The sequence below is a fragment of the Lemur catta genome, chromosome 21 (assembly GCF_020740605.2).
Source record: "Lemur catta isolate mLemCat1 chromosome 21, mLemCat1.pri, whole genome shotgun sequence".
In the NCBI taxonomy this organism is placed as follows: Eukaryota; Metazoa; Chordata; class Mammalia; order Primates; family Lemuridae; genus Lemur; species Lemur catta.
In genome coordinates, this window is record NC_059148.1 from 15,705,591 (window position 1) to 15,732,695 (window position 27,105).

General features: G+C 38.2%; 1 protein-coding gene across 6 annotated transcripts in view; it reads left to right on the forward strand.

Annotated features, from left to right (window-relative positions):
- MTMR3 (myotubularin related protein 3) overlaps positions 1 to 27,105 on the forward strand; it is a 124,252-nt gene that overhangs the window by 67,015 nt on the left and 30,132 nt on the right. For 4 of the 6 annotated variants that reach the window (XM_045534430.1, XM_045534433.1, XM_045534434.1 and 1 more), the window contains exons 2-6: positions 4,558 to 4,644; positions 12,454 to 12,543; positions 12,959 to 13,075; positions 20,418 to 20,500; positions 23,137 to 23,303. In XM_045534430.1, coding sequence (XP_045390386.1) covers positions 4,642 to 4,644; positions 12,454 to 12,543; positions 12,959 to 13,075; positions 20,418 to 20,500; positions 23,137 to 23,303 — 460 coding nt within the window. In that variant the 5' untranslated portion in view covers positions 4,558 to 4,641. Of the gene's footprint in view, positions 1 to 339; positions 361 to 4,557; positions 4,645 to 12,453; positions 12,544 to 12,958; positions 13,076 to 20,417; positions 20,501 to 23,136; positions 23,304 to 27,105 lie in introns of those variants that run through there. The other 2 variants (XM_045534431.1, XM_045534436.1) reach the window with 2 other exon arrangements.

Consider the following 27,105-nt stretch of genomic DNA (forward strand, 5'->3'; position numbering starts at 1 on the left):
GAATTGCCATTGTGGTAAAAAAAAAAAAAAAAAAAAAGTGAAAATTTCAAATATATAAAAGTAGAGAAAATAGTTTAATTTCCGTTTACTTATCTCACTGGACTTCCAAAGTTATCAACTCATGGTGCATCTTGTTTCATAGGTACTCCTACTCATTCTGCCTACTCCTTGGTGTATCACTTCATCAGTATGTGTTTCAATGGTATATCTGAAAGCTAAACTTTTTTTTTTTTTTTTTGGTTAGAGTCTTGCTCTGTGCCCAGGCTGGAGTGCAGTGGGTGATTATAGCTCACTGTAACTCTGAATTCTTGGACTCCAGTAATCCTCCTGCCTCAGCATCCTGAGTACCTGAGACTACAGGTGCATGTCACCACATCTGGCTAATTATGTCTTGTAGAGACAGGGTCTTGCTGTGTTGCTCAGGTTGGTCTCAAACTCTGGCCTTAAGTGATCCTCCTGCCTCGGCCTTCCAAAGTGCTGGGATTATAGGGATAAGCCACCATGCCTGACCCTAAATTTTTTTTTAAAAAACCATCACCATACACAAAAACCTATAACCTCAATAAGATTGTCATTTATATAGAAGATTAATAATTCCACAATATCATAAAGTATTTAACATGTGGTCAGATTTCCCTAAATGTCTCAACTTATTTTTGTACTTTGAATCAGGATCCAAATAAGTTCCATATTGCAGTTGGTTGTCATGGTCACTTAAGTCTCTTTTAATCTATACATTTCTTTTCCATCTCTTTTATTTTGGAATTTGCTTAAGAAATTGGGTTTTCTTTCTATAGTTTTCCATGGACTAGGTTATTATTGCATCCTATGTTTCATTAGTAATTGTAAATAGTGATCTGATTCTTTCCTTCATGTATCAGGTGGAATACTTCCCTCATCAACTATAACACTTGATTCTATGCAGGTTCAGTTTGTATAGGGAAAAGCAAGATAGATAAATCTTTCCTCTTACCAGTTTTCAGAAATGAGAGTTTGGTTTCTTAGCATCTTCCAGTGGTGGTGTGTGTGTGTGGAGAGAGAGAGAGAAAGAGAGAGAGAGAGAATGTGTTTCATTATGAACTCATGAACTCATACTTAAACATACTAAAACTCAATCCATTGCAATTAACTGTTTTTGCTCAAAGTATTCCATTTTTGGCCAGTGAGTATATCTTCAAGTTGGCTCCAAGTCTTTTTGATATATACCTTCAGTAGTCTTTGATGGTTTTCTTGCTTTCTAATTTAAATAAGATGTTCCAGAGTCGACTTGTACATTTTCTGTTCTAGACCTAGAATTGGCTATTTTTTCTTAGGAGCTCTGGCTCCTTTTCAGGTGGGAATTAGTCTTTAGAGGTCATAGTCTAGGTGCTTAGAATGCTCGTTGCCGCTGGGTTGATCCCATAACTTTTCTGTAGTAGATTATTATTTCATGAAGAATTTGATTATATTCATACTTTTCACTGATTTTTAAATTGAGCTATAATTCACATCACATAAAATCTACCTTTTAAAGTATATAACCCAGTAGTTTTTAGTATAGTCATAATGTTGTATAAACATTACCATTACCTAATTCCAGAACATTTTCATCACCCCACAAAGATACTAAGTGCCCACCAGCAGTCATTCCCTATTCCCCTCTTAACCCAGCCCCTGGCAACCACTGATGTCCAGAATAGGTAAATCCATAGAAACAAAGTACATTTCATACAAATGGAGCCATACAATATATGGCCTTTTGTGCCCCAGGTCCTTTCACTTAGTATAATGTTTTCATCCATGCTATAACATATATCAATATTTTATTTTTATTGTTGAATAATCCATTGCATGTACATTATATATGCAGAATGCACCACATTTTGTTCATTCATTAATTGATGCACATTTGAGTTGTTTCCAGTTTTACTATTATGAACATTGGTGTATAGGTTTTTTTTTTTTTTTTTCCTTGAGACAGAGTCTTACTCTCTTGCCTGGGCTACAGTGCCAGAGCGTCAGCCTAGCTCACAGCAACCTCAAGCTCCTGGGCTCAAGGGATCCTCCTGCCTCAGCCTCCTGGGTAGCTGGGACTGCAGGCATGTGCCACCATGCCCAGCTAATTTTTTCTGTTTTTAGTTGTTTGGCTAATTTCTTTCTCTTTTTAGTAGAGACGGAGTCTTGCTCTTGCTCAGGCTGGTCTCTAACTCCTGAGCTCAAACGATCCTCCCACCTCGGTCTCCCAGAGTGCTAGGATTATAGGCGTGAGCCACTGCTCCCGGCCTGTGTATAGGTTTTTATGTGGACATGTTTTCGGTTCTCTTGGGTATATACTTGGGAATGGAATTGACGGGACATATGGTGACTCTGTGTAACTTTAGGAACTGCCAAACTGTTTTCCACAGAGGTTGCACCATTTTACATTCCCACCAGCAACATATGAGGGTTTCACCTTCACATTCCACCTACGTTTTTTAGATTAGTATCTTCATCACTGGAGTTACATTTTGAGCTAACAGTTGTGCAAAATACATCTAATTCACTTCCATATAAGTTGAAGATACAGCATTACGAATGTGTATATGATGCTGTCATTAGAAATTTTATCCTAAAACACAAATACTTTTTGTATAACAGTAGAACAACTAAAAAATTCAGTAGATGTTTCCTTTTTTCAGAGGTTTCTTTACAACAACATCCAGTTCTTCTAGTAATTTCATAACTTCAGGAATAATTTATTTGCCTTTGCCCCTCTCCTTTTTGTTATAGTTAATTCAAACAAGTGCCGCCTTTGCACACTCTTACCTTCCTTCTTAAAACAGCACTTCTCTGTTACTCTGTATTACCAAAACCGGCTTTATTTTCTTCACAGTACTTACCCACTACCTAACATTAGATATTTCTTTGTTTCTAGTGGGGAAGGCAGACAGTAAAATTAGGTTCCATGACTTTTTGTTCATAGCTGTCTTCCTAATGTGTAGAACAGTGCCGGGAATATAGTAGATATTGAGTAAAGATTTATTGAAATGAATAAATGAGAATTTTATACTAATTTGGGTTCTTGAGGTAGGTGAAATCACCAAGCTTTGGTTTGGATTTGAAGAATGGTAAGAATGATGACTCTGACTTGATTTATTCCTGAACCATCTGGTTCTTCATCATCATTCTATCCTCTAAAAGGAGGAAGCAGGGAGATCCTGCTTGGTCTTGTTAGCCTCTCCATTTATACCTCTCCTGTTTGGTTTTTATGCCATTCACACACTGATATCTCCCACATTTATATTAATATCTCTAGCCTCCTCCTTCTTGATCTCCAGGCAGCCTGTGGCAACAAACCAATGTAGGCTGGTTTATCTACACTTTACTTGGCATCTTCATTTGGATGTCTGATAGGCATCTCAAACATACCATGTCTCAGATGGAACTCCTAATTTCTTGTTCCTTGTCCCCTATCTCTACGTGGGGTGGGGAACCCATTTTTCTTATGGATATCCCTCATCAGTAAATGGGAAATCCTTGCTTCCAGTTGCTGAGACAAAAAGCTTAACTTCTTTTCTCCCATATTTAATTCATCAGCTCAGATCCTATGGGTGGTATTTTCAAAGTATATCCAGAACCCAGCAACATCCTCCCACTTCCCTCACTACTACCTTTTAAACACTACATTGTCTCTTGCCTGGATTATTGAAGTAGCCTTCTAATTGGTCTCCCTGCTTCCTCCTTTACTCCTCACCCCCAGCAGCCTTGTCTGTTCCTCCGACCCAACAGCCAGAGTGATTCTTTAAAGTAAGTTGTCTCATGACACTCCTGTTCATAATCCCCCAATGGCTCAACATGATCTGGGACCCGCTACTTCTTTGATATCCTCTGTTCCCTCACTTACATTGCTCTTAAAGGGTTTATGTTGAATGTTGAAGCCCAAGCTCCCTGAAATATCCTCTGTTTACAGAGGTGTAGCAAACCAGAAATATTAGCTTTGCCTGAGAGCAATCAAAAGAAAACAGCAACTCATTCACTTTTTTATTAGCCTATCTTTGGGTTTCTAGTTGGGTATTCTTCCCAACTAGAAGAATAGCTCCTTTTTTGTTCTTAAAAAATCAGGTAAAGCTATTAGCACAGTTTGTAAGTTTTCAGAAGAACATAGAATATTTGGGTAATAAGGTAATTTTTTCATATTTTGCTTATCAAACTAAGTCAGTTTGGTTTCCACAGATGGGGGATCCATTTTGAGTTTACAGATAACCACAAAACATTCTGAAATACAAGAATATTGTTTTTGCATTTGCATGTTGATTTTGACAGATGTTTTATTATTTTCATCCAAGTTTCATTACTGTCAACATTAGGAATGTTAGGCTTTGCTACTTTTTTGCAGAAATAGGTTAAGACCAAAAGAATTTTTACATAGGAATTATTGAGTTTGGATTTGACGAGTGGGACTTGGCTGGGTGATACTCAACTTATTCTTGGCTGACTCTGGTTAGGTTTTTAGGTCTACATATGTACAGTCTCTTTAATTAGGGTATGATCAATTAGGGGAAAAACTATTGCCAATTTTGCCTCCTTTTTCTTTTTAAGATCTTGGCGTAAGGGAAAAGAAGAGCCTTTGTTAGACACTGAAGAAGGGACGAGGATTTCTCCTCCTAGTCTGGGCCTCCTGTCATGGTAAGTATGGAAAATAACAAAGAGATTGGAGTTAAAAAACCCTCTGTCCTGAAAACTAAATGAACACTAATTCATAGTTACCTAGTTTCTTTGTGAGAAAACATTTTACTTTTCCTTTCCCAGATCTCTCTTCTTGTCTTTTATTTTATTGTTTACTAGTAATAATAATTATAGAGTACTCCAGAGTATAGAGCAGTTTCATTTCTATTAACTATAATCCCATGAGCCTAGATATTATCTCTTATTTTTCAGTCAGCTAGTAAGTAGAATCAACACTAAAACACAAAGTTCTTGGACTCCAGGTTTTTTATTCCTTTTCTGGGAAGTAGCATGTGGTGAAAACATTTTTGTTTGTGTGTGTGTTTGGTATGTGTAGGAGAATTGTGAGATGGTCATCTGCATATTCTTTATTTTTTAATTTTTTGACAAATTGTATATATTATGTACAGCATGTGTTTTGAAATACATATACATTTTAGAATGGCTAAATCAAGCTAATTGACATACACATTACCTCACAAGCATATATGCTTTATGAATTTACCTTTCTGGATAGAAGCAATTCCCTACCTTCCCTATTCTATCTCTTTAAGACAGTATTTTGATCCCATGGAGGTGGAGCAGCTCTGCACACCCCCTCCTACATCTTTGACCAAAACCAGGATATAATGGACACATTTCAGTGACATATGGACCATTTAGGGCCCAGTCCAAGCAGGGAAGATGGTGCAGTGCACCAACCACATTTTCACATTCTCTGAGGATATGTAAACAGTGCTTCAAGGCTTAAAAAAGAAATGGTCATCTGTAATGTTGTCCTACTTCTACCTTGTGATGTTTCCCAGATCCAAACTGTTTTATGCTGGCGCCCAGAGGAAGGAATTGAAAAGGCCATGTTAATTTCAAGCTTCATTAGGGACATGTATGGAAAATGCTTTTCAAAATTAAAAACAAAGTGACACAAAACAAACTAGTTGTGCAGAAATGTCATGTTAAAAGGAAGAGAAAGTTAACAGCTCCCATCTTAAAGGTGGGGCATCTTTTTCTTAGTTTATGGGCATTACAATTTTCTGATTTGTCTTATACCCATTGACTTTTACTATTATTTCTCTAGACTGTATTTTATTTTATTGCTTTTCCTGCAGAGTTTTTAATGAATTGAAAAAGTGCTTGCATAGTATTTATATGGTGTGTATGACAAGGCTAATGAATAGCAAGTGATGGGCTTATGAAAACAGCTTGGTTCTGTATTGAGGCTTGTATACCATATAGCTAGCAACAGCGTGGTGGTTCTTGCTACTGGGGTCTCTGTGGTGCCCAGTAGACAGTTTTCCTAGTGTTCTCCCTGTCCCGGCCCTGCAGACATGCCCTGGAGATGCTTCTGTGTGCAACAGTTGGGGAGCAGCATGGCCGTGTGTCTTTTGTTTTTTAAATTTCCTCATAAAGCAGCATTATAACAAATTTGTAGACATTCATACTTACAGTTCTACCACCAGAACTCATGATTGTATTCCTTTTTAACTAGTCCATGTTACATATGTTTTATATAATTAGACTAACATACTAAGTTTCTATTTTGCTTATTTCACTAAGTGAATTAAACATTTTACATATTAACTCATTGGATACCTAAAGATCATTTTACTAGCTCTGTAACATTTTGCAAGTTGAACTATTGATTTAACAATATGCCATATTGTTCTCGTATTTAGATTGTATGTCCTTAATCCCTAGTTTTTGTATAGAGAAATCAGGAGCACAAATTTTGTTTTTAATGTATACCTCTGTACTAATTTGCGAATAACATCCTCTTCTGTCTACTCTTAAAGGTTCTTAAATGAGGTTGGATTCTGTCTTTGAGAGGTTAAGTATTAGGAAAATAATGTTTTCATGGTATATTATGGAAAATTGCAAGCCTATACAAAGATAGAAGTACAATGAACCCTCACAGACACATCATTTAGCTGCAGTAATCATCAATTCATGGCTACTCTTGTTATCTGATTTCCTCACTCCTACCCCTTTGGATTATTTTGAAACAAATCCCAAGCATTTTATCAAGAGAAGTGGTATTTTTTATCACCTTCAATACCAGTCTTAGGAAGAGTCATTGAAATTGACAGTAGGATTGGACTGGTAATTACTTTCATTTTTACATTTTGCCAACATCAACACTAGACGTGAATTTGGTTAATAGGACTAGTGGGTCGTCAGTCTCTCCTCCCCACATATTTTAAATATTTATCTCTAATGATGACTTCCCCTCTGGGGTATGCACTTATCTCTCTTAACTACATAGTTTAGCCAGTAGCATAAACTGGCCTGGAACTGTGGTGACTGGTCCTTTTTTTCATAGATGACCCCACTGACCTTAGGGAGCTGGGTGGAGACTACGAAGTGCCAGATTCCACAATACCTCCTGTTCCTCTGCAATACCAGGAAATCGATGAGGAATACATTCTAATACTAATAAGTTACTGCTTATATCTTGGGAGAAATTTGTTTCCAAGACTCTTATCAGACTAGTACCTCCCAGTTTTTCTTTCCAACTCCGCGCTCATTAACCATCTCAAGTTTGGCCTTTTTTCACGTATGAAATTTACAGAAACTGTAATAAATACAGGCTGTTAATTCAATTACCAAATTCAACTGTTTAGCCGAGAAATGTTTTTTGGATAAACTTTTGTCTAGAAAGTCAGTGGAGTTGGTCCTAATGTTAATTAAGCCCTTGAGGATTAAATGCATTTTTATGTACAAGGGGGAAGAATTCTGCAGCCTTACAGATTATGTGAACTGAGACAATAGCTTTTTTTTTTTTTTTTCTTTTTTTGAGACAGAGTCTCATTCTGTTGCCCAGGTTAGAGTGCTGTGGTGTCAGCCTAGCTCACAGCAACCTCAAACTCCTGGACTCAAGCAATCCTACTGCCTCAGCCTCCCGAGTAGCTGGGACTACAGGCATGTGCCACCATGCCCGGCTAATTTTTTCTATATATTTTTAGTTGTCCAGATAATGTCTATTTTTTAGTAGAGACAGGGTCTCGCTCTTGCTCAGGCTGGTCTCGAACTACTGAGCTCAAATGATCCTCCCGCCTTGGCCTGCCAGAGGGCTAGGATTACAGGTGTGAGCCACCGGGCCCGGCCCTTTTCTCAGTTTTAATTCCTACCAAGACAATACCTTTTAAAAAGAACATTGATTTGATTTGACTATGAAAAATAAGTGCTTCATGCTCTTGTCTTGCTGGCCTAATTCTCATTTCTCTTATGTTGAAAATCATTTGTTTTCAGTAGCTACTTAGGTTACATGCCTTGGTCTGGATTAGCACCCAGGTGAGTGTGCCAGCAAGAATGAATAAATGGCTTCTCTTTATATTTTGTTAAGCCTGCTACGTTCAATTATGTGCTAAAGGTCAGCAAAAAACTAGGTCAGGGAATCATTTAAAGAAGTTATGGGGCCGGGTGCGGTGGCTCACGCCTGTAATCGTAGCACTCTGGGAGGCCGAGGCGGGTGGATTGTTTGAGCTCAGGAGTTCAAGACCAGCCTGAGCAAGCGCGAGACCCCGTCTCTGCTAAAAAATTAGAAAGAAATTAGCTGGACAACTAAAAATATATAGAAAAAATTAGCCGGGCATGGTGGTGCATACCTGTAGTCCCAGCTACTTGGGAGGCTGAGGCAGGAGGATCGCTTGAGTCCAGGAGTTTGAGGTTGCTGTGAGCTAGGCTGACGCCACGGGACTCTAGATTGGGCAACAGAGTGAGACTCTGTCTCAAAAAAAAAAAAAAAAAAAGTTATGGGCACCTTTGTAAAATGATCTTAAAGAGAATAAAAGCTTAGGCCTTATACATTTATGTGAATTAAAAAGCTAGCCCAAGATGGGTGTGGTGGCTCACACCTGTAGTCCTAGCAATTTGGGAAGCTGAGACAGGAAGATCCGTTGAGGCCAGGAGTTCAAGACTAGCTTGGGCAACATAGCAATACCCGGAATCTTTAAAAAAAAAAAGAAAAAAGAAAAAAAGAAAGCAAGCAAGCAAGCCTGGGTGGTGGCTCATGTGTGTAATCCTAGCCCTTTGGGAGGCTGAGACAGGAGGATCACTTGAGGTCAGGAGTTCGAGACCAGCCTGAGCAACATAGCAAGACTCCATCTCTACAAAGTAGAAAATAATTTAGCCAGGTGTGGTGTGTGCCTGTAGATCTAGCTACTCAGGAGGCTGAGGCAAAAGAATCAATTGAGCCCAGGAGTTTGAGGTTGCAGCAAGCTATGATGATGCCGCTGTAGTGTAGCCCAGGCAACAGAGCAAGACCCTGTCTCAAAGAAAAGAAAAAATATTAGCTGGGTGCAGTCGTGTGCACGCTTGTAGTCCCAGCTGCTTGAGAGGCTGATACAGGATGATTGCTCGAGCTCTGGAGTTTGAGGCTGCAGTGAGTTGTCATTGTTTCAGTGTACTCCAGCCTGAGTGACAGAGTGAGATTCTATCTCTTAAAAAAAAAAAAAAATAACTGGGAAGGTATATTTAAAGTGTACTCTTATATGTAATAATTTTTAAAAGCTTCCCTGACCCTTATGTTTTCATAGCATTTTCTACCTACCCCCTATTGGTTTATGAAAAAAATCTCCCTAAATTCAAGATTCCTCACATCTTTTCTGTTTAGTTCTCTTTAAGTGTAATTACTCAGTGTTCTTTAAGTCAAGAACTGCCTCTTAAGAATGCAAACAGAATTGCCTTTATAAAAAGGCTAGCACTTAAGATAGAAAAAATGGGTTCCTTTCAAATATGATTCTGCCCCTTATTACTCCTTCACTCATTCATTGACCTCAGGAAATGAGAGGAAAGGGATAAAATGGTACAGATGGGTACAAAAGTCTGCATCTAACAAGTTATTTTGGTGTCTATAGGAGTAGAGCCATTTACAGACTTGCATACCCTAGATAATTATACTTTTGGAGATCCCAGGCCACATCCTATCAACCTTACTAAAAGATATCAACTTCATTAAACATTTCTTTTTGCTATGTAATAAATTGAAAAGATTGTTACGATTTTGCTTTTGAAATTATTTGGTTAAGTATAATTATAAATAATCCTAGGGAAGTGACACTAACATACAGCTTGTTTTAAAATAATAATAGTCTGTGTTTAATAGTGACTGAAGTTTTGTAATTTGTTGGATTTCATGGACAATTTATGAAGTTGTAAAAGTTTTATTTTCATAATTTGAAGCCACTCATTTCTTTCTAAATTTTAAATATCAAACTTTTTAAAAGGCCCTTAAAAAGCTTGTGCCTCAAGATAAAATGGCCCTGTGGAAGGGCTGGGATGGGCCGAGTTGGCTAGTAGCAAAGGTGCTGGATTTGTGGGTGGGTGGTGGTTATTCAAGTCTGTTTGGCTTTTTCCATCATAGGTTAGCATGGGGAGAATGGTTTTAGGGAAAGCCTGACTTTTGGAATGAGGCAGCTCTAATTGGTATTTAGTATTATAGTGGAAGAGAAGTTCTGAAACTCTTTGGTCTCAGGACCTCTATTTTACATTCTTAATATATTGAGCCTTCCCCTCTCCAGAGGTGTTGTTTATGTGGGGTATGTCTGTTTATCTTATTAGAAATTAAAACTGAGAGATCTGAAAAATAAAAAAAAAAATCTGAAAAATAATATTTAAAAAATAACAATAATAAAGCAATTACCTAGTAACATAACATTTCTGATGAAAAATAACTTTTTCCTCATCCAAAGATAATTAATATAAAGAGTGGCATTGTTTAACATTTTTACATATCTCTTTAATGCTTGGCTTAATAGATTACAGAGAATTCTCTTATCTACTTCTGCATCCAATCTGTTACAATGTTTTGTTTGAAATATGTGAAGAAAATGCAGCCTCACACAGATGTGTAGTTAGAAAAGGGAAGAATATTTTGTTTTCCCAGATAATTGTTTATATTTTTCTTTAATACTACACTAAAACTTGACAAATGGTAATTCTTTTAGGGTTAGTTGCAGTGTGGAATCTGAAACCGTGTCAGTGAACTTTTTATATTATATTACATTAAAGCCATTATTAGTCTTTCTTACAGTTTAAATGGATCTTTTATCCGTGCATGATTTGGTAACATCATGCATTGGTTATTAGGAAAGTAATGGGTTCATTGAATAATGTAGATCTTCTAAAGTTGACACATTTCATTATATAGTTTTTTTTTAAAAGCAACATTTAATAACATCACTACCACTTTTATGATAAAAGTCCCAAGTATTGGGCAACTGTCAAGTTCATGGTGGGAGGTCACAGGTTTTCCACGATCTAATTTTTGCATAAAAGCTTTATCATTGGCAGCTAACACTGTCATTTGGCGAAAAGATCTGCCAAATGCCCTAGTCTAAATTACCATAGTTTGTCCATCAGTTCTTCCAGTTAGAAAGGGTATTTAATGAAAAAATGGCTAGTTCAGCTTGTGATTGACACAAATGCCTTACCTTGAGACACCTGTAACACTTTAGTATGCAGCAGAGGTGTTGTACTTATATTTCCGATATACAGAAGACTTCTACTTAAGGGTCAAGATTTAATAAAATAATTTTTCCTTGCTTTATCAAGGTCATTGTTAGTGAAATTGGTGCCACTGCCTAGATTGTGCTAAGGTGCCGACAGTTTTATGCAGCAATTCTTTTTGCACTATTAGTACAAACGTCAACACAGTAAGAAAAAGCACATGATGCCTTAATATTATTATGAAGGTGGTTTTGACCTCACAGAGCCCCTGTGAAGTCAGATTCTGTTGACTTCATTTTGAGAACCACCCTAGTTAGAGTATTACCATTTTTATGAGTATATTTGCTGTTAGGTAAAACCATAAGTGTTGTTTATAGGTAGGGATTTTTCCCCTCTGGGGAAGATTTACAAAATTATTGAAATTGTGCTAAGTCGAATATACAGAAATGACCAGTAACTAGTGGGTGTAATTCTTAGTGCTGTCAGTCGAACGTGACGTGACTTTTGCTCTTTCAAAAATTGCTGTGTAAACAGATGCCGTTATCATTTATAGTCAGGCCTTCTAATAGATGGCATTTCTCTTGTGTATTCCTATATCATAAAAATTCATAATGTAAACGGTCACTTTTTTGTACAAATCATAATTAGTTTAAGTGCCATGTAGATGAGAATTTATTGCTGCTGCTTTTGAAATTGCCTTAGTAGAAATAGGTCTACTTCATAATATAAGGCAGAGTAAATGAGGAATAGTGGTTCTACTTGGGACATTCGGTTCTTAAGCTTGCTTTTTCTTAAAAATCTTTTGAAAGCTTTCTGCTATGGAAATTTCACATGTAATTAAAGTAGACATAATGGTCTAGATGGTGAACTCCCAGTTTCATCAGTTATCAATTCATGGACAATCCTGTTCATTTATGTTCTATTCACTTCTTCCTTAACAACCTTCCCCCCATTATTTTGAAGCAAATTCCAGACATCACATTTTATTCTTAAATAATTAGTATATATTTCTCAAAAATAGGAATTTGAGAGGAAAAAAAGCACTATGTCTTAGTTTCTCTTGAAAGTAATGTACTAACAACGTGTTAGTGCCTAATAGAAATGTTTTTAAGCTCTGACACTTTCTGGATCAATGTGTTCTTAAGCTACAGTCACCTAATATATTGAATGGAACACTTTTTAGGATGAATATTTTTTCCTTGAGCTTTTCTGCCTATTCACTTTGGTCTAGACTGTCATTATGATTATGCTAGTAGACATGGCAGAAGAACCAAATATGGATGCCTGGAAGCTTTGAAATTATTTTAAGGTTTTGTGCTTTTCCAGGATGAAGAGACTCGGCACAGCCTTGAGTGCATCCAGGCCAATCAGATCTTTCCCAGGAAGCAGCTGATCCGGGAGGATGAGAATCTTCAGGTAATTGCAGGCCACTTTTGACTGTAATATATTTATTTAGCATGATAGTAGCTATGTAGTGAAGCTAATGGATTGAAGTAATGCACTTATGTAATATGTTTTCCTAAACCATGCATGCAGTAGAAATGCAAGCTGGAAAACAGTTCTCATTTTATCAAGATTTATTCCTGAGAATTTACGGTTTAAGATGATCTTCTCTTGTGTCATTCCTTTAGTAGTCTAGAATTTGAATGACTAGGTAGGTATATTTGAATTAGGTGGGTATAAAGCTATCTTCTTTAGATTCTTTACCCACTTACATACTGTATGTTGAACTTGGGTGGCAGAGGATTTACCAGTCATTCACCTGACCCATGTTTGAAGACTTTGATTTACTACTTCAGAACTCTGAAGGGTTTTTTCTTCCATTTTGAAGGTCCCTTTCCTTGAACTTCATGGAGAGAGCACAGAGTATGTGGGCCGTGCTGAGGATGCCATCATTGCCCTTTCTAATTATAGACTTCACATCAAGTTCAAGGAGTCTCTTGTTAATGTAAGTGATTACCGACTGTTTTCCTCCTAGGGTGGATGGAGAAGGGAAGTAAAAGAAACTCGTTAATGTTCTTGAAGAAAGGAGAGTCATACAAAGTTAGGTGTGAAAGCATTGTGTGCTCTGCTTTTCTCTTAAATTGGCACTCAAGGGACACTAGGTTAGCTAGCAGCTCTTATGCCTGATTTTAAAAGATGCATGTAGTTGTCAGCTGAGGTGTCCATTGTTGAGTTAACCTTGAATGATTTGCACTAGATGCTATATCATTATGCTTTATAAAGGTATAAAAAGGCTGAATAGGCTTTTATTCCTTAATCTTTAGCAGTTACCAACTGCCTCAGTTGAGACAATTTCCTGAGCCTTAATGTCAGATGATGAGATGTACTTTGAGCTCACTGCAGACTCATTATAGGATGAAGTTACTCTAATAGCTCCTTAGTGGTATAAGTGTAGATGTTAAGTACAATGTTTATTTGCATAATGGACTATATATTACTGGAGAAAAGAAAGGCTCTCAATTCTCAAGAGTACATTTACCCTCTTCCAGTATGAGGGTCCTCTCAGTGAACTGGTTCTTCCAGTGTGCTGCTATCATTTAGTAGTCTTAAATGAAACCCACAAAGGCCTGAAAGTTCATGTACTTGCATCAAATGAATGCCTTCTTCCTTCTTTACTTGCCAGTAATGTGACGTTATGCACTTCAGCTTTAGCATAGAGAAGTGTATTATGACACCTTATAATAGCTCACGACTATAACTCCATTCAGATCATGTTTTGGATTCATTCTGGGATTGTTTGAAACTTGTTCATTTTACTTAGCAGTCCAAAAAGGTATTCAGCTCCTCAATCACATTCTTTTTGTTTGTCAAAAGACTCAGTGGCTGTCATTTTCTTTGTAATTAGCATTTATTACTTCTTATTCTTTGTAGTTAAGAATTTATGTCCAGGGGCAGTTTTGGCCTGCATTCTTTCTGGCTTCTAGCTGTGGTCATAGCTGTTATTATGTCAGTTTTCTGTCCATTAGCTGGAAGGACACACGAGAGTTATCAAGGAAAGAGGCAGTGCTGTTATTTCATACTGTATAGCACTCTGTTCAGAAGGGTTCATTTGGATTTAAGTGGTTGTGATGGGGAGGGAAAGGGTGGAAACTCCTGTAAAGTCCTGGTAACCAAAAATTCCCTAGCAGCTATGTAGAAGTGATGATAGTAATGATTAATAGAACTTCCTAATGCTAATTTTGTTCTTTCAATGTTCGAATGGCTGGAATCAATGAAATTGTGATTAAATTGCATGTAGGAATGATAGTTTCATATCATTGCATTTTCACATATCATTCCGTATTTATCAGTTTATTAATTGATGGCCAAGTATTTCAGAGACTGCTTTTAGATCTATATGGGAATAAGGTCTGTTGGAGAGAAAGCATGGAACTGATCATGTCACTCATCAGCTTAAAGCTCTTCAGTATTTCCTTTACTACTTTTATTATGAGATCAGCTTGAGTAGCAGGGTGTGATGTAAGGCTGTTTGTGATCTTTGCTTCCTGCCAGCTTTTCTGTCTGCTTTTCTGTCTGCTTCCCTCCTTTCCCCCTTTCTCCTCTTTGTACTTGTAAAACCAGCTTCCTTGTACTACTCAGCCATACCTCACACCTCTGCATTCTCTCTTCTTTCCTGCCCAAGTTAACTTCTCTTCATCTGTCATAACTCAGTTCGGTGATAATTTCTTCTGTGAAGCCTTTCTTAGTCCTTGTTCCCTTTCTGACAGTTAATTACACTCTCCTGGTGTCTTCTGTACCTTGAACATACTTTTAAAATACAACATTTACCAGATTCTTGTAAATTTTGGTTATTTGTCTTTGTATCCAGCATGTCTCCTGGTGCCATGATATTCAGTAAATATTAAATGAATAGACCATTCCCCTGCCTTTGGATTTAAAGCTCATATTTAAACAATATATTTCTGTGTGAATAGACTGTGTCATCATTGTCTCTAAGGGTAACCGTGTGAGTAGGTTGTTTACTAGAATTGTTAGTCCCCATTGTGATTGAGATATAATGCTTAAGGAAACTTACCACTGTTCTTATTTTTGATCCAATTCTTTATCCAAAAGTGTTTTCTCTGTTACTTAACATTATAACCCTCTAAGGCTGCAGTCCCCAACTGCCCGGGCCACAGCTGGTACTGGGGCAGCCTCACATCGCCACCTGAGCTCTGCCTCCCTTTCTCCCCTCTCCCCATGAAAAAATGGTCTTCTGTGAAACCAGTCCCTGGTGCCAAAAAGGTTGGGGACTTCTGCTGTAAGGCATGGAGCCTGCATATCACTTAAAAAGCCCAAGATAGTGGTAATGGTTTTGCACAGAAAATTGATTGTGCAAAAGTATTTTGGCATTGGTGACTTTCAACATTTTAGGTTGAGAGAGACTAGAACTTCTCCATACAAATAAATTAATCTCATCACAGTTAGTGGTAAGTTTCCTGAAACCTAGGGTTACTCCAAGAAACAGTGGCCCCTCCTGTGTCATGTCTTGGCTAGAGACCAGAGAGTTGGTAGTGGTGATGTCACTCCCTTCTTCCTTCCCGCCTTCCCTCTTTCCTTTCCTAAGCAGATAAGTAGTTCAGTAAAATATGTGAGATCAGGAGGCCCGCTTTAAAGGTTACTGCATCTACATCAAACACACTTAAACCATCAACGCCCAAATGTGCCAGTATATGGTGTGGCCCGTGCTCTAGTTTGCATCATTTTGTATGCTTAAGTCAACACATTTAGCACTTAGAAAATGACTTACCATCAAGTTTTAAATAGCTACCTGGTATCATGTGTTCTCTTTTAATTTCACAGCACATTTAGTAAAATGTGTTTGTAGATTTCAGTACCATAAACATCATTACTTTAATCTACACACATTCACGGAATATCGAATTCCAATTCCTAGGGCAAAGAAGCTCTGCAGTAGAGTTCATGTATAGCATTTAAGGTATGAATTGCACCCATTCTGTGCTTTTTCCAAACCATATTTTTACATATTTATGGGCATATTTCTTTGAAGCTCTTAGATAATTTATAAACAAGTAAGTGTTTAAGTGGAATTCATAAAAGTTTAAAACAATTTTTTTTATGTAATTCAATAGACTGCTTCTCAATCTGCTGCTTCTGAAATCCCAGTAAGTAGCATGAGAATCCTAGACGGTTGCTGCACCTGTGCTTGGAGCAGATTGGTTTTGAGTGTCAGATGCTCACCTTGCAAATCAGCAGAATGTGTCCTCTCTGCATGAATCCCTTTCCTCTTACCAAAGTTCTAGTGTTATGCTATGGTGAAAACAATTCATGGGGTCGAGGATAAAGCCCACCAGTTCACACATAAGCAGACAGAATTGTGACCTTCAAAAAAGGTAGACCAAGTTTCAACCAGAAATAATTTGTAAAATCAATATTAGTATTTAAGAGGACAATAAAACTTCTGTTTCCAGGCTGGTCTGTCAGTGCCTCTTAGGAAAAAAGTGGAAGTGTAGCAGCTGGAAACACCTTTCCTTAGCATTTCTTCACATTTTCCCAATGTCTAACTGTAGTACAGTAAGTACTTTTGTTCCCCATGCACCAGAATGAGGTTAAATGTACTTTGGTGTACCATTCATATACCAGTGGAGACCTCTGAAACCAATACTAGAGGCTTGTACGTGTCAAAGGTGACCAATAGTTTGGGTCTTTAACCTATGACAGTCATCTTCCTCTGATTGGAGGAATTCCATAGTTTATTACAGATTTCAGATTTAGACTCATCACTTTATTTTCACTCTGTTACTGCCATTTTTACTGCATTATGTGTATAGAAGATTAGTAATTCCTATTCAAGCTATAAAAAGGGCATTTGTTTTTAAAAGGGTAGAAATTATCCCTCTTTTAAATTCTGGTGCTTAAAAGTAATTCACATGCATGCATGCACACACACATGCACACCCAAAAAGAATTGAGGAGGTAAATATAGTAAGATATGATGACATCAGATCCATCTGGAATGTGACAGTACTGTGGATCTTTAATACCTGTGCATGTCTGTTAAAATTTTTAACTGCTGCTCTTCTGCTTTTTTGGATTGATGCTCTAAAGGGTTTTAGTGCCCATGATGTAACTTTTGGCCTTTTGAGGAATTGTTTAATAGCACTGAATGTGTTTGATGCATTGTTTGAGCATGAGTTTGGTGGAATTAATGTTAGGAAAAGCATTGTAGAGGGAAATAGAGTTACCTGGCGGGTAGAAGATGGAGGAGAAAGGGGCAAAAAGAAAGTAAGTTGCTATGAGACATTGAATTGGTGGGCTAGAGAGGATTTGAAAGTGATTTTAGACTACTTGCTATTCTTCTACAAATGGAACTGCCTTTAAGGAATCTTAGTTTAAATTCTGTTTTCCCCTTGAAGATCCCTGGTGGGGAGAGGCCACATATTTGAAAAAATAAAGTACAGCTCATATAGAAGAGAAGGGCAATCATAGAGGAAGAAAGAACGGCACACCATACGTGGTGGGAGGAGCCCAGGCTGGAGGACAGACATGGATTCTGGTCCTAACTTTGCTGCTATAATAGCTTGTAGTGTAGTTTAACTTTCCTGGGCTACAAAATGGACTGGCTCTTGAGTCTGTAATTCTTTGCCTGTGAGGTTGACTATTGGGTATATCTAGTTATAGAAATGGTAAGAGATTGTTCTCATATGTGAGGAAAGTTGAGAAACCTAAAGCAATAGAGTGGGCCTTTAAAAAGTGGAGAAATAGTGTGTTTTGGTTGGATGTATGAGGAAAATGGCGGTTCTGCCTTTTTAGATGAGGCCATCTGTGGAAGGAGCACTGAAGAGAAACACTGGGGTAGAAAGGAGAAGCAAAAAGGGAGATACTTATTTAATAAAAGATCGATGTTTCTCTTTTATATGCCCCTATTCTTGCTGCACAGTAAACTTCCCTGCATGTGACAATGTGCATGAATATTAAAACTTGCTGTTCTCCATATTTGTGACTTGCACATACATGGTGGTTTTTGGTGACTTGTTAGTAGCATCTGCAATCTGATTTGAATGCATAGAACCAACATTTTTGTTCTGCTTCCTTACATTTGCAATGTTAAAATACATGAAAAATTTGTGTATTGAATTCATTTTAGGTAGCAAATATTTTGCATGCTCCGAAGTGTTTTATTATTTTTACTCTGTAAGTTTGGGCACAGACCCTAGGGCTCTGGTTCAATAGTAGGGATGTAAAACTTACTCTTTTTTGTAGTACAGTAGAACTGGCTGATTCATTCCCCCCAGCTGCTGATAGCATTGGCTGGTTTTCATGTTCTTTTAGCTATAAAGAAAGGCAATTGAAGAGTACTTGGGGTACAGAGAGCAACCTCTTCATGTGGATTTTTGCAGAGTGCACTCTTACTTCACTCCAGGCCCTTTGCCTGAGATTGCCTAAATTGTGACCATCCAAGGTTCAGAAAGCAGAGGCTGGTAGCATATAGGAAGGCTGGAGGTTCACCCAAGGAAGCTGGCAAAATTTTAATTGGTAAGATTTTAGAAAACTGACACTAGAATTCAGACCTCTTAATTGCTGATCTGGCACTTTTTGGGGTAAAGGGGGTAAGATAGTTAAGGGAATAGGTCTTAAAAAAAAAAGAAATATGAGAGTCTGTTACAGGGTACCCAAAGGACTGGCCTAAGAACAAATCATTGTTATCTTCTAACCTCTATCTTCTTAATCTCTGTATTCCTCCTTTATAATTTATCTCTACTGATACTTTTTTTTTTTTTCCTTCTTAGATATACAGGTCTTGAAAGAATTCTTAGCCGCATCAGCTGCAGTTTCTCACAGCACCTTGGGGTTAAGGACTTAAACAAAAACAGAGGGCCAAAATCTCCTTTTTTCTCAGAACACAGGCAAGATTTCTTAGTCTTTCTCTTACTCCCAGTCCTGTTACATTCGTAAGGGAATTTTTATAGATTATAGACTTAAAAGCAAGAAGACTTTAGTCCTGAGGTAGAAACTCCAGCCATTTATCTGGGTAATATTATTTTGCTTTGTTTTCTTTAATCCTTGCCCCAGTTTCTGTTTCTTTGTCCCAGACTTCCATCATTGGGCTTCTTTTTGATCCCCACATCTTTGTTCTGAGAGTTCTTTGGTGACTCTGGCACCTGTGTAGTATGCAGGGTTTGCAGGAAGCTGTTGCTAAAACTTGCTCAGCTAACATGAGGGCCACCCTGTGCAGGCAGCACTGGCTCATTTCTGTCTGCGTTGGAGGAGACTGTCTTCCTCTTCTCATGCTAAACACAATTGTTGGAATGTTATTTGCAACTCCCAGAGCCACATTCTGGCTGGGCTTGATAGATATAGTATAAGAGACAAGTAGCCCACCCCTTTTTTAAGGTATAAGAGAATGCACTGTTATTTTACCAGGTTCTTTTGAAGGTCTGAAAATTGATTTTTAAAGCCAGGGGTTGAATCAGGTTGATTTGAGGGACAGGAGGAGGATGCTTCTCACCCTGAGGATTTGGCACCTCCATTCAGATGTGTTCCCTGCTATCTCTCTCCCTGTCCACTATCCTACATAATCCTATGTTCAATTAGAGTCTCCTGACCAGATTGGCAGGGAGGGAACCATTCTAGCATGCTCAGACCTAAGCCCCACTTGGCAAGCGGGTCTCCTAAGTGGTCTTTAGAAGCAAGTCAGTCCTAGCTAGTTCTAGGATATTTGATCACTGCGTGGCTTTCTTCCTCCTTCTTGATACCTGTGGGTCTATTCTACTGAGCAAAACAGCCTGACCAGCAGCTACTATCCTGTCATCTTCTCTGTGCAACCTACAGGCAATTTAGACCTCCAGCGTTTTTCAGGAGCCTCCTCTGCTGACACTAACTAATCTATGAGCCCACTCTATCATTTGGGGCAGACAACAGATATAGTCCCACTTACATTTTGATCTGCAGTTCTTTTCAATAAGCAAGATGGAATTACCATTCTGGTCCCCTTTAGCTTCTGTGTCATTGAGAATGATAGCCAGTAATAGCATCTAAAAGTGTAGTACTTTGATCTTGTAAGTTTGCTACCTGAGAGGTTCCTCTGTTCTTCCAGAGGTGATGCTGCCTCTTTGTTCATTGTCTTCCTGCTATGACATGACTTGAGGCCATTGATTTGCAGGTAAAGGGAAGCCCTGATTCACTCCGTAGTAAATCACTTGAGTACTGTTGATCCAGATAAGTTTGCAGTTCTATTTGTTTCTTTCCCCTGTAGAGCTTTTTCTAATCAGTCTCATTGGACACATTGAAGAACTGCAGGGTCAATGCCTTGTTGACTAAGGGGACATCATCTTTTTTAATTACAGGTTCCATTACAGCTTATAGAAAGTGTTGAATGCCGAGATATATTTCAGCTTCATTTGACTTGCAAAGACTGTAAAGTTATCAGGTATGTGGTATATTTGTGCTTCTGTTTAGTGTGGAAAATATTTTTAAAGAATGGATCCATGTTTTGGTAACTTAGCAAAACACCTTTTGAGAATCAGACTTGCTAGGAATATTTTTTCTGAGTAGTTAGTGCCTAAAATATTGTATCTGATATCTTTAGTGTACTTTGCTATGTTGAAGGACCCTTTTTTTTTTTTTTTTTTTTTTTGAGACAGAGGCTTGCTGCACTGCCCCGGATAGAGTACAGTGGTGTCATTACAGCTCACTGCAACTTCATACTCCTGAGTTCAAGCAATCCTCCTGCCTCAGCCTCCCTAGTAGCTGGAACTACAGGCATGCGCCTGCGCCATCATGCCTGCCTAAGTTTTTCTATTTTTGGTAGAGTCAGGGCCTCGCTCTTGCTCAGGCTGCTCTTGAACTCCTGACCTCAAGCAATCCTCCCACCTTGGCCTCCCAGAGTGCTAGGATTACAGGCATGAGAAAAATGTTTTTTGGTTTTTATTTGGAAATAATTTCAAATTTACAAAAAAAGTATAAAAATGGTACAAAGAACACCAGTATACCATTTACCCAGATTCATGTGTTATAGTTAACACTTTACTCTCATTGGCTTTATTATTTGTGGAGGCCTTCTCTTTCTGTGTGTGTGTATGTATGAGAGAGAGATTGTATTCCTGAACAATTTGCGAGTAAGTTACCTAATCATGGCCCTTAACCCCAAAATACTTTAGTGTGCTTTCCTAAGAATAGGGATATTTTCTTATATAACCACAGCATCATTATCAACTTTGCAATTTTACATTGATAATACTTTTATCCAATCTATACTATACATGTTCCAATTTTGTCAGTTGACCTAATGATGTCCTTATAGCATTCTCCCTCACCCCCTCACTCTGTATAGGATCCAGTCTAGGTCAGATATTACATTTAGCCTTCTTTAATCTGGAACATTTTACACATCCTTTCTTTGTGTTTTATGACATTCACGTTTTGAGCAATACAATCTTTTATTTTAGTATCATTTTGTATTTGTCAAATGTTTCCTCAGTTAAATTGAGGTTGTGTATGCTCAGCTGGAATACTGTATATGATGTGTCCTTTCCAGGGTATTATATCACATCGGGAGGCAAACGGTGTCCACTTATCCCTCATTTGTGATGTTAATTTTGATTATTCCAATCAAGATGATGTCACCTGATTTCTGTATAATTTCTATATTTTCTCCCTTGCAACTAATAAACAATCTATGGGAGGCACTTTGGGACAGTGCAAATCTCCTACTTCTCATCAAAATTTCTCTATAGGTTTAGCATCCATTGATGATTTTTTTTTTTTTTTTCCTGAGACAGAGTGTCGCTCTGTTGCCTAGGCTAGAGTGAGTGCCGTGGCGTCAGCTTCGCTCACAGCAACCTCAATCTCCTGGGCTTAAGCGATCCTACTGCCTCAGCCTCCCGAGTAGCTGGGACTACAGGCATGTACCACCATGCCCGGCTAATTTTTTCTATATGTATTTTTAGTTGGCCAGATAATTTGTTTCTATTTTGTAGTGGAGACGGGGTCTCGCTCTTGGTCAGGCTGGTCTCGAACTCCTGACCTCAAGCGATCCACCTGCCTCAGCCTCCCAGAGTGCTAGAATTACAGGCGTGAGCCACCATGCCTGGCCCATTGATGATTTTTATCTGATCTAATTTTAACTGTAATAGTTGCAAAATGACGCCTAAAACTCGTTTTGAAATTTAGTAGCTCTAGAAATTTTAAATTCTGCACATTCTTACTTTTTCCCTCTGACCTACTCTGGGGTGCCAATAAACATTATGTGTTGGCATATTGATGAGCCACACTGATTGAGATAAGGGAGAGGTTTAAGTGACCTGTTGGTTTTAAGGTAAATAGTTACTTTTTAGTCAGTGAGAATTGGCTTTTGATAGATACTGGCTACAACTCACAGTTTAAAAAGTTTGCTTATTGTTATTACTCAGTTTTTAACACTGCATTCAAAAAGGCAAAATATTTAAATAAATTCTTGAATCAGTTTACACTAATGATTTTGACCTCTTAGTTGTATATACTGAAAATTGCAGTTGATGATAGAATTTTTGTTTTCTATGTGGTCACAGCTGAAAATTTCAGTGTAATCTGTCTTTATTTTGGATCTGATTTGTCCTAATTGCTAAATAAGCAGATAATGAAATTATTCCCTAACTGACTAAAAGTAGTGCTGTGGCTTATTTTTTAGCGTGGCCTAATATGTCATTACAAAACCAAAAAGATTTTTCTAAACATATTTCTTGAGAGGGACAACCAGAAAACTTTGATGGAAGAAGTAGAATGAAATCTCGTTCATGAAAGAGAATAACTGCCATTTTTCTGTAATTGTCATTAATCTCAAGGGATTTCATTAGTCTGAAAAATAGGTTTTCCACATGTCCAGTTTTCTTTTTGACATTTTACATCATTGGCTAAAATTTGTTGGGTCCTTTTTTATTGTAAATGATGATGAATATGTGAATGACTGCCTCTGATGCGTTCTCCATTGTGGTTCCCATTTCACCATGAGTAGGCACTCTTGAAATGGTGGCTTTTCTTATGTTCATTGTCAGCTGTCTTCTGATTACTTATTTGGCTTTACCAAAGGTGTCAGTTCTCAACCTTTGAGCAGTGTCAAGAGTGGCTGAAGAGACTGAATAATGCAATCCGACCACCTGCTAAAATAGAAGATCTCTTCTCATTTGCATACCACGCTTGGTGCATGGAGGTCTATGCCAGTGAAAAAGAGCAACATGGAGACCTGTGCAGACCAGGTAGGCCTTTCTAAGATGTACACATGGCAAGGGGCTTTGTCAAGCTACTTGCTGGAGGTACTGTTAACATAGGAGGCCTAACCATTCATGTATTCAATCAATGTGTATTTTATGGAGCACCATAATGATGTGTCCATCATTCTTCTAAGCTTAATAGAACATGTTTCCTGCCTTCTAAGGGAAGGGAATAACACTAGGCTTGGCATTACAATCTCCTGGGCCTAAAATCAGCTACAAGGCTTCATGGTTGTTATGGAAGCCTAAGAGAAAGAAGCCATGAGTTTTGTGTACATGTTTGGGAAGACTTCACATTAGAAGTGGCATTTGAGTAGGCTTTGAAGGTTGAATAGGAGTTCATTGATTAGAGAATGGGGAAAAGAACATGAGAGAAAGTATCATAAACAAAGGCACAGAGGTGTGAAGATAGGCTGTAGAGTAGTGGAATACAAAATGGCTTTCACCGTCTTAGAATTTTCAAGTCATGGATTACCTGTTGTCACCCTTTTTATCCCATAGATGAAGAAACAGAGGTCCAGAGAGGCCAAGTTCCTTCCTCAAGGACAGAGTTGTTAAGCCTGTTCTGGAATCCAGGCATCCTGACTTCTCATATAATCTTTGTCCCATTCACTGTCTTTGCCTTGACCAAGTTATGTTGCTTCTCTGCATTTAGTTTTCTGTAAACTTTATGCTGCCGTAAATAGAACTTTGCTGGTCTGACACTGACTCTTAGTGTGTTAAGCTGCGAGGCAAAGTCTTGAATTTCTAAGCAGTGAAAAGTTGTGAGCCTCCCTCAAGTAAGTTTACTCTTGGAATTTCTTTCTTTATACTGGGAATTTTAATCCTTAATCTTCAATCTTATAAGTCTGCCCTGGGTTATTTTAAACATTTGAAGCTAATCTAGTTATACTTTGTTCCCTGGTCCATCACTGATTGAAGCTTTTGGTTCAGATTTTTATTGTGTTCAGTTTAAATGCTTATAACAAACATAAGCATTGTCTTATTTTTAAAGATGCTTTGATGTTTACTTTTGTTTGATTCTCATGACCTCATCAGGGAGAATAGCCTGGTGTGTCTGTTTTGGGAGCCAAAGAAATGGAGGCTCACAGGTAAAGCTTGTTGTCAAGTCCCACTGCTAGTCACTGACAGAGCTGGTATTTAAAACCAGTTCTCAGCTTGTGCCTGACTGTGTCGGGTGCTGTGGATACAGAGCTTGAAAAACAGAGGCCCTCATGGAACCTCAGGGAAAGCCTCAGAATTTAAACTTCTCACAAGCCTGTCCAGGCTGGTGGAATCCAAAGACATCCACAAGAGACCACAGGAACCTTGGAAATTTATGAGAATGTGCTTAAACTATTTTGTCACTTCACACTCTTAACCATTGCATCTCTCTTTTTTTCATCTTTATTGAGGTGCTATCACATTTTAAATTTATTTTTTTTTGTTTTGTTTGACTCAAGTTTGGGCTTTTGTTGTTTTAAGAAATGAGGTCTCACACATATCCAGGCTGGGGTGTAGTGGCGTGATCATAGCTCACTGCAGCCTCAAACTCCTGGGTTCAAGCAATCCTCCTGCCTCAGCCTCCTGAGTAGCTACAGGTATGTGCCACCATGCCTGGCTAATTTTAAAAATTTTTTGTAGAGATGAGTCTCACTGCATTGCCCAGGCTGGTATTGAACTCCTGGCCTCAAGTGATCCTCCTGCCTTGGCCTCCCAAAGCACTGGGATTATAGATGTGAGCCACCACACCTAGCTGGCTTTTTTAAAAGATAAAATTTATAGACAATGAAGTGCACAAATATTACATGTACATTTGCTGAGTTTTTTAACCATTGCATCTTATTTTTGAAATTTTTAGTCTCTATCATCTTTTGGGATAATGAACTTAATGAGTGCATCCTGCTGCATTATTTTAGAAGAACTTTGATTTAAGACCCCTAATACCAAGAGGCATTTCCTAATTTTGGGTTGTCAGCATTCAGTCAACAAGGCTTGCTTTCTCTTATCCTGTTCTCTTAACAACCACAGACTGAAAAATCCTCATCTTTGTAAGAGGACTTTATTTACTTGATAACTTTAGTTCTTTCTTTTGGATTTGAGCCAACTCTTTAGCTATTTCCTAAGAGATACCAATTCAGAACCTGACTCTTGTCTTTTAATTGTGGATGACTTTGTCCTGAGGTAGGATGACTTTGGTCCCTAGGCCCTTTCCTTCCTGATTATATCTGGTATTCGGCTACCAGGACATAGAGATATCCACAACATATCCTGTCTTTTTGTGGGTTTGTGATGCATGGGACGTGTTGGGGTAAAGTGCCGATTTAGGAATTAGAAACCTGAATTCAAACATATACTCTTATTTAGTTGGGGGGGAAAAAACAAAGCACTGGGCAAACCATTTTTCCTCTCTGCACTTTAGTTTCCTTTGTACTTCATATTAGAACATTCATGTTCTTCCTGCCCAAGCTGATCTGGGTTTCTTGAAGATCAACTCTGTTAATGCTACACAGTTCAATTCAGTAAATGTTTGAGTGCCTCTTCTGTGCCATGCTTGTGAAAACAGTTCGGAAATTACACAAGTACAAGGTAATGCCATCATAACTGATTTGTTGGAAATAACTGAGTAACGATTACATTTTGTTTCTTCCTGGTGTACACATCCACACTGAAGTTAACCTGCTACCACTCACATGGAATCAATCTTACTGTATTTCAGTGACTTGGTTGAGTGTATGTGTATATGTGGTTTTTTTCCTTTTATGTATTTTCACTGTGGAGTACAGAGGAAAAACTTGCTTTTAATTTAAAAAAAAAAAAAAAAAAACACCCACCTTGGTGGCATTTTAAAGGCCAGTCAACCTGGTTCTTTTGTCTCCACCCAAAATTGTTGAGTGTTGTTGGGTGGCTATGGCATTACTCACCAAACAAGAGCATACCAGACAACCATATTCTTGTAAGTCATCTTTAGGATGAGACAACACTTGAGACACTTCAAAGTCATGCCTTTTTATTATCTTCCCCAGTACATGAGATCACAAACATAGACTGTGAGGGGTAGAAATTTAGTCTTTCTGCAGTTAATAAATCCTTTTATGGATTCTCCTCCACCTAGCCTGTTAAGACTAGAATGTATCAGAGAGGAGGGAAATGGGAAAATTACATCATTGCCTTGGTATTCATATAAATTTAGTTTCTAGTTGTTGAATCTGTCATATTCATAGTTAGCCACACTGTGGCCACAGCTCTAGGTCTTGAGCTTTGGAATAAATCTCAGCATTGCTGTTGGAGTTCACCTGTGAAACCTGCAAAAGCCTTTGCAAACACTTGACCCTGCTCTTAGTCCCTCAAACTCTAAAAAAGGAGTGGGCTTAAAGCTAAAAGCTTCTCTCCCATGTCCTCAACTTCCTGCTCTTCATTGCAGCTGGCTTCTTGGCGATGGCTCTGTCCTAAAGTGTTAATCTGAAGGTCCTGACAGATGACTGGTCAGTTCAGCTTCAGTTTGGTAGTGTCGGGCTTACCTCTCTGATCTCTCTTGTGAGAAACATCCATCAAACACATCTTGTTTATCCACAAATATCATATCAGCTGCTGTGCAGCTGCCTACCTGTCTGTCTTCTGGTTTGAATGCAGCCCAGGAAGTGTGCAGGACTTTTGAAACCTTTTTACATAGAAAAGAGTAATTCCTCTTTCCATATTTGAAGATGTGGGAGGGATAGTTCTCATCTCCTGTAACTCTGGTCTGCTTCCTCACATGCCAGGTAAAGGCCTGGCCCTTCTATCCCAGGCCTTTAAGCTGTGTGTAATT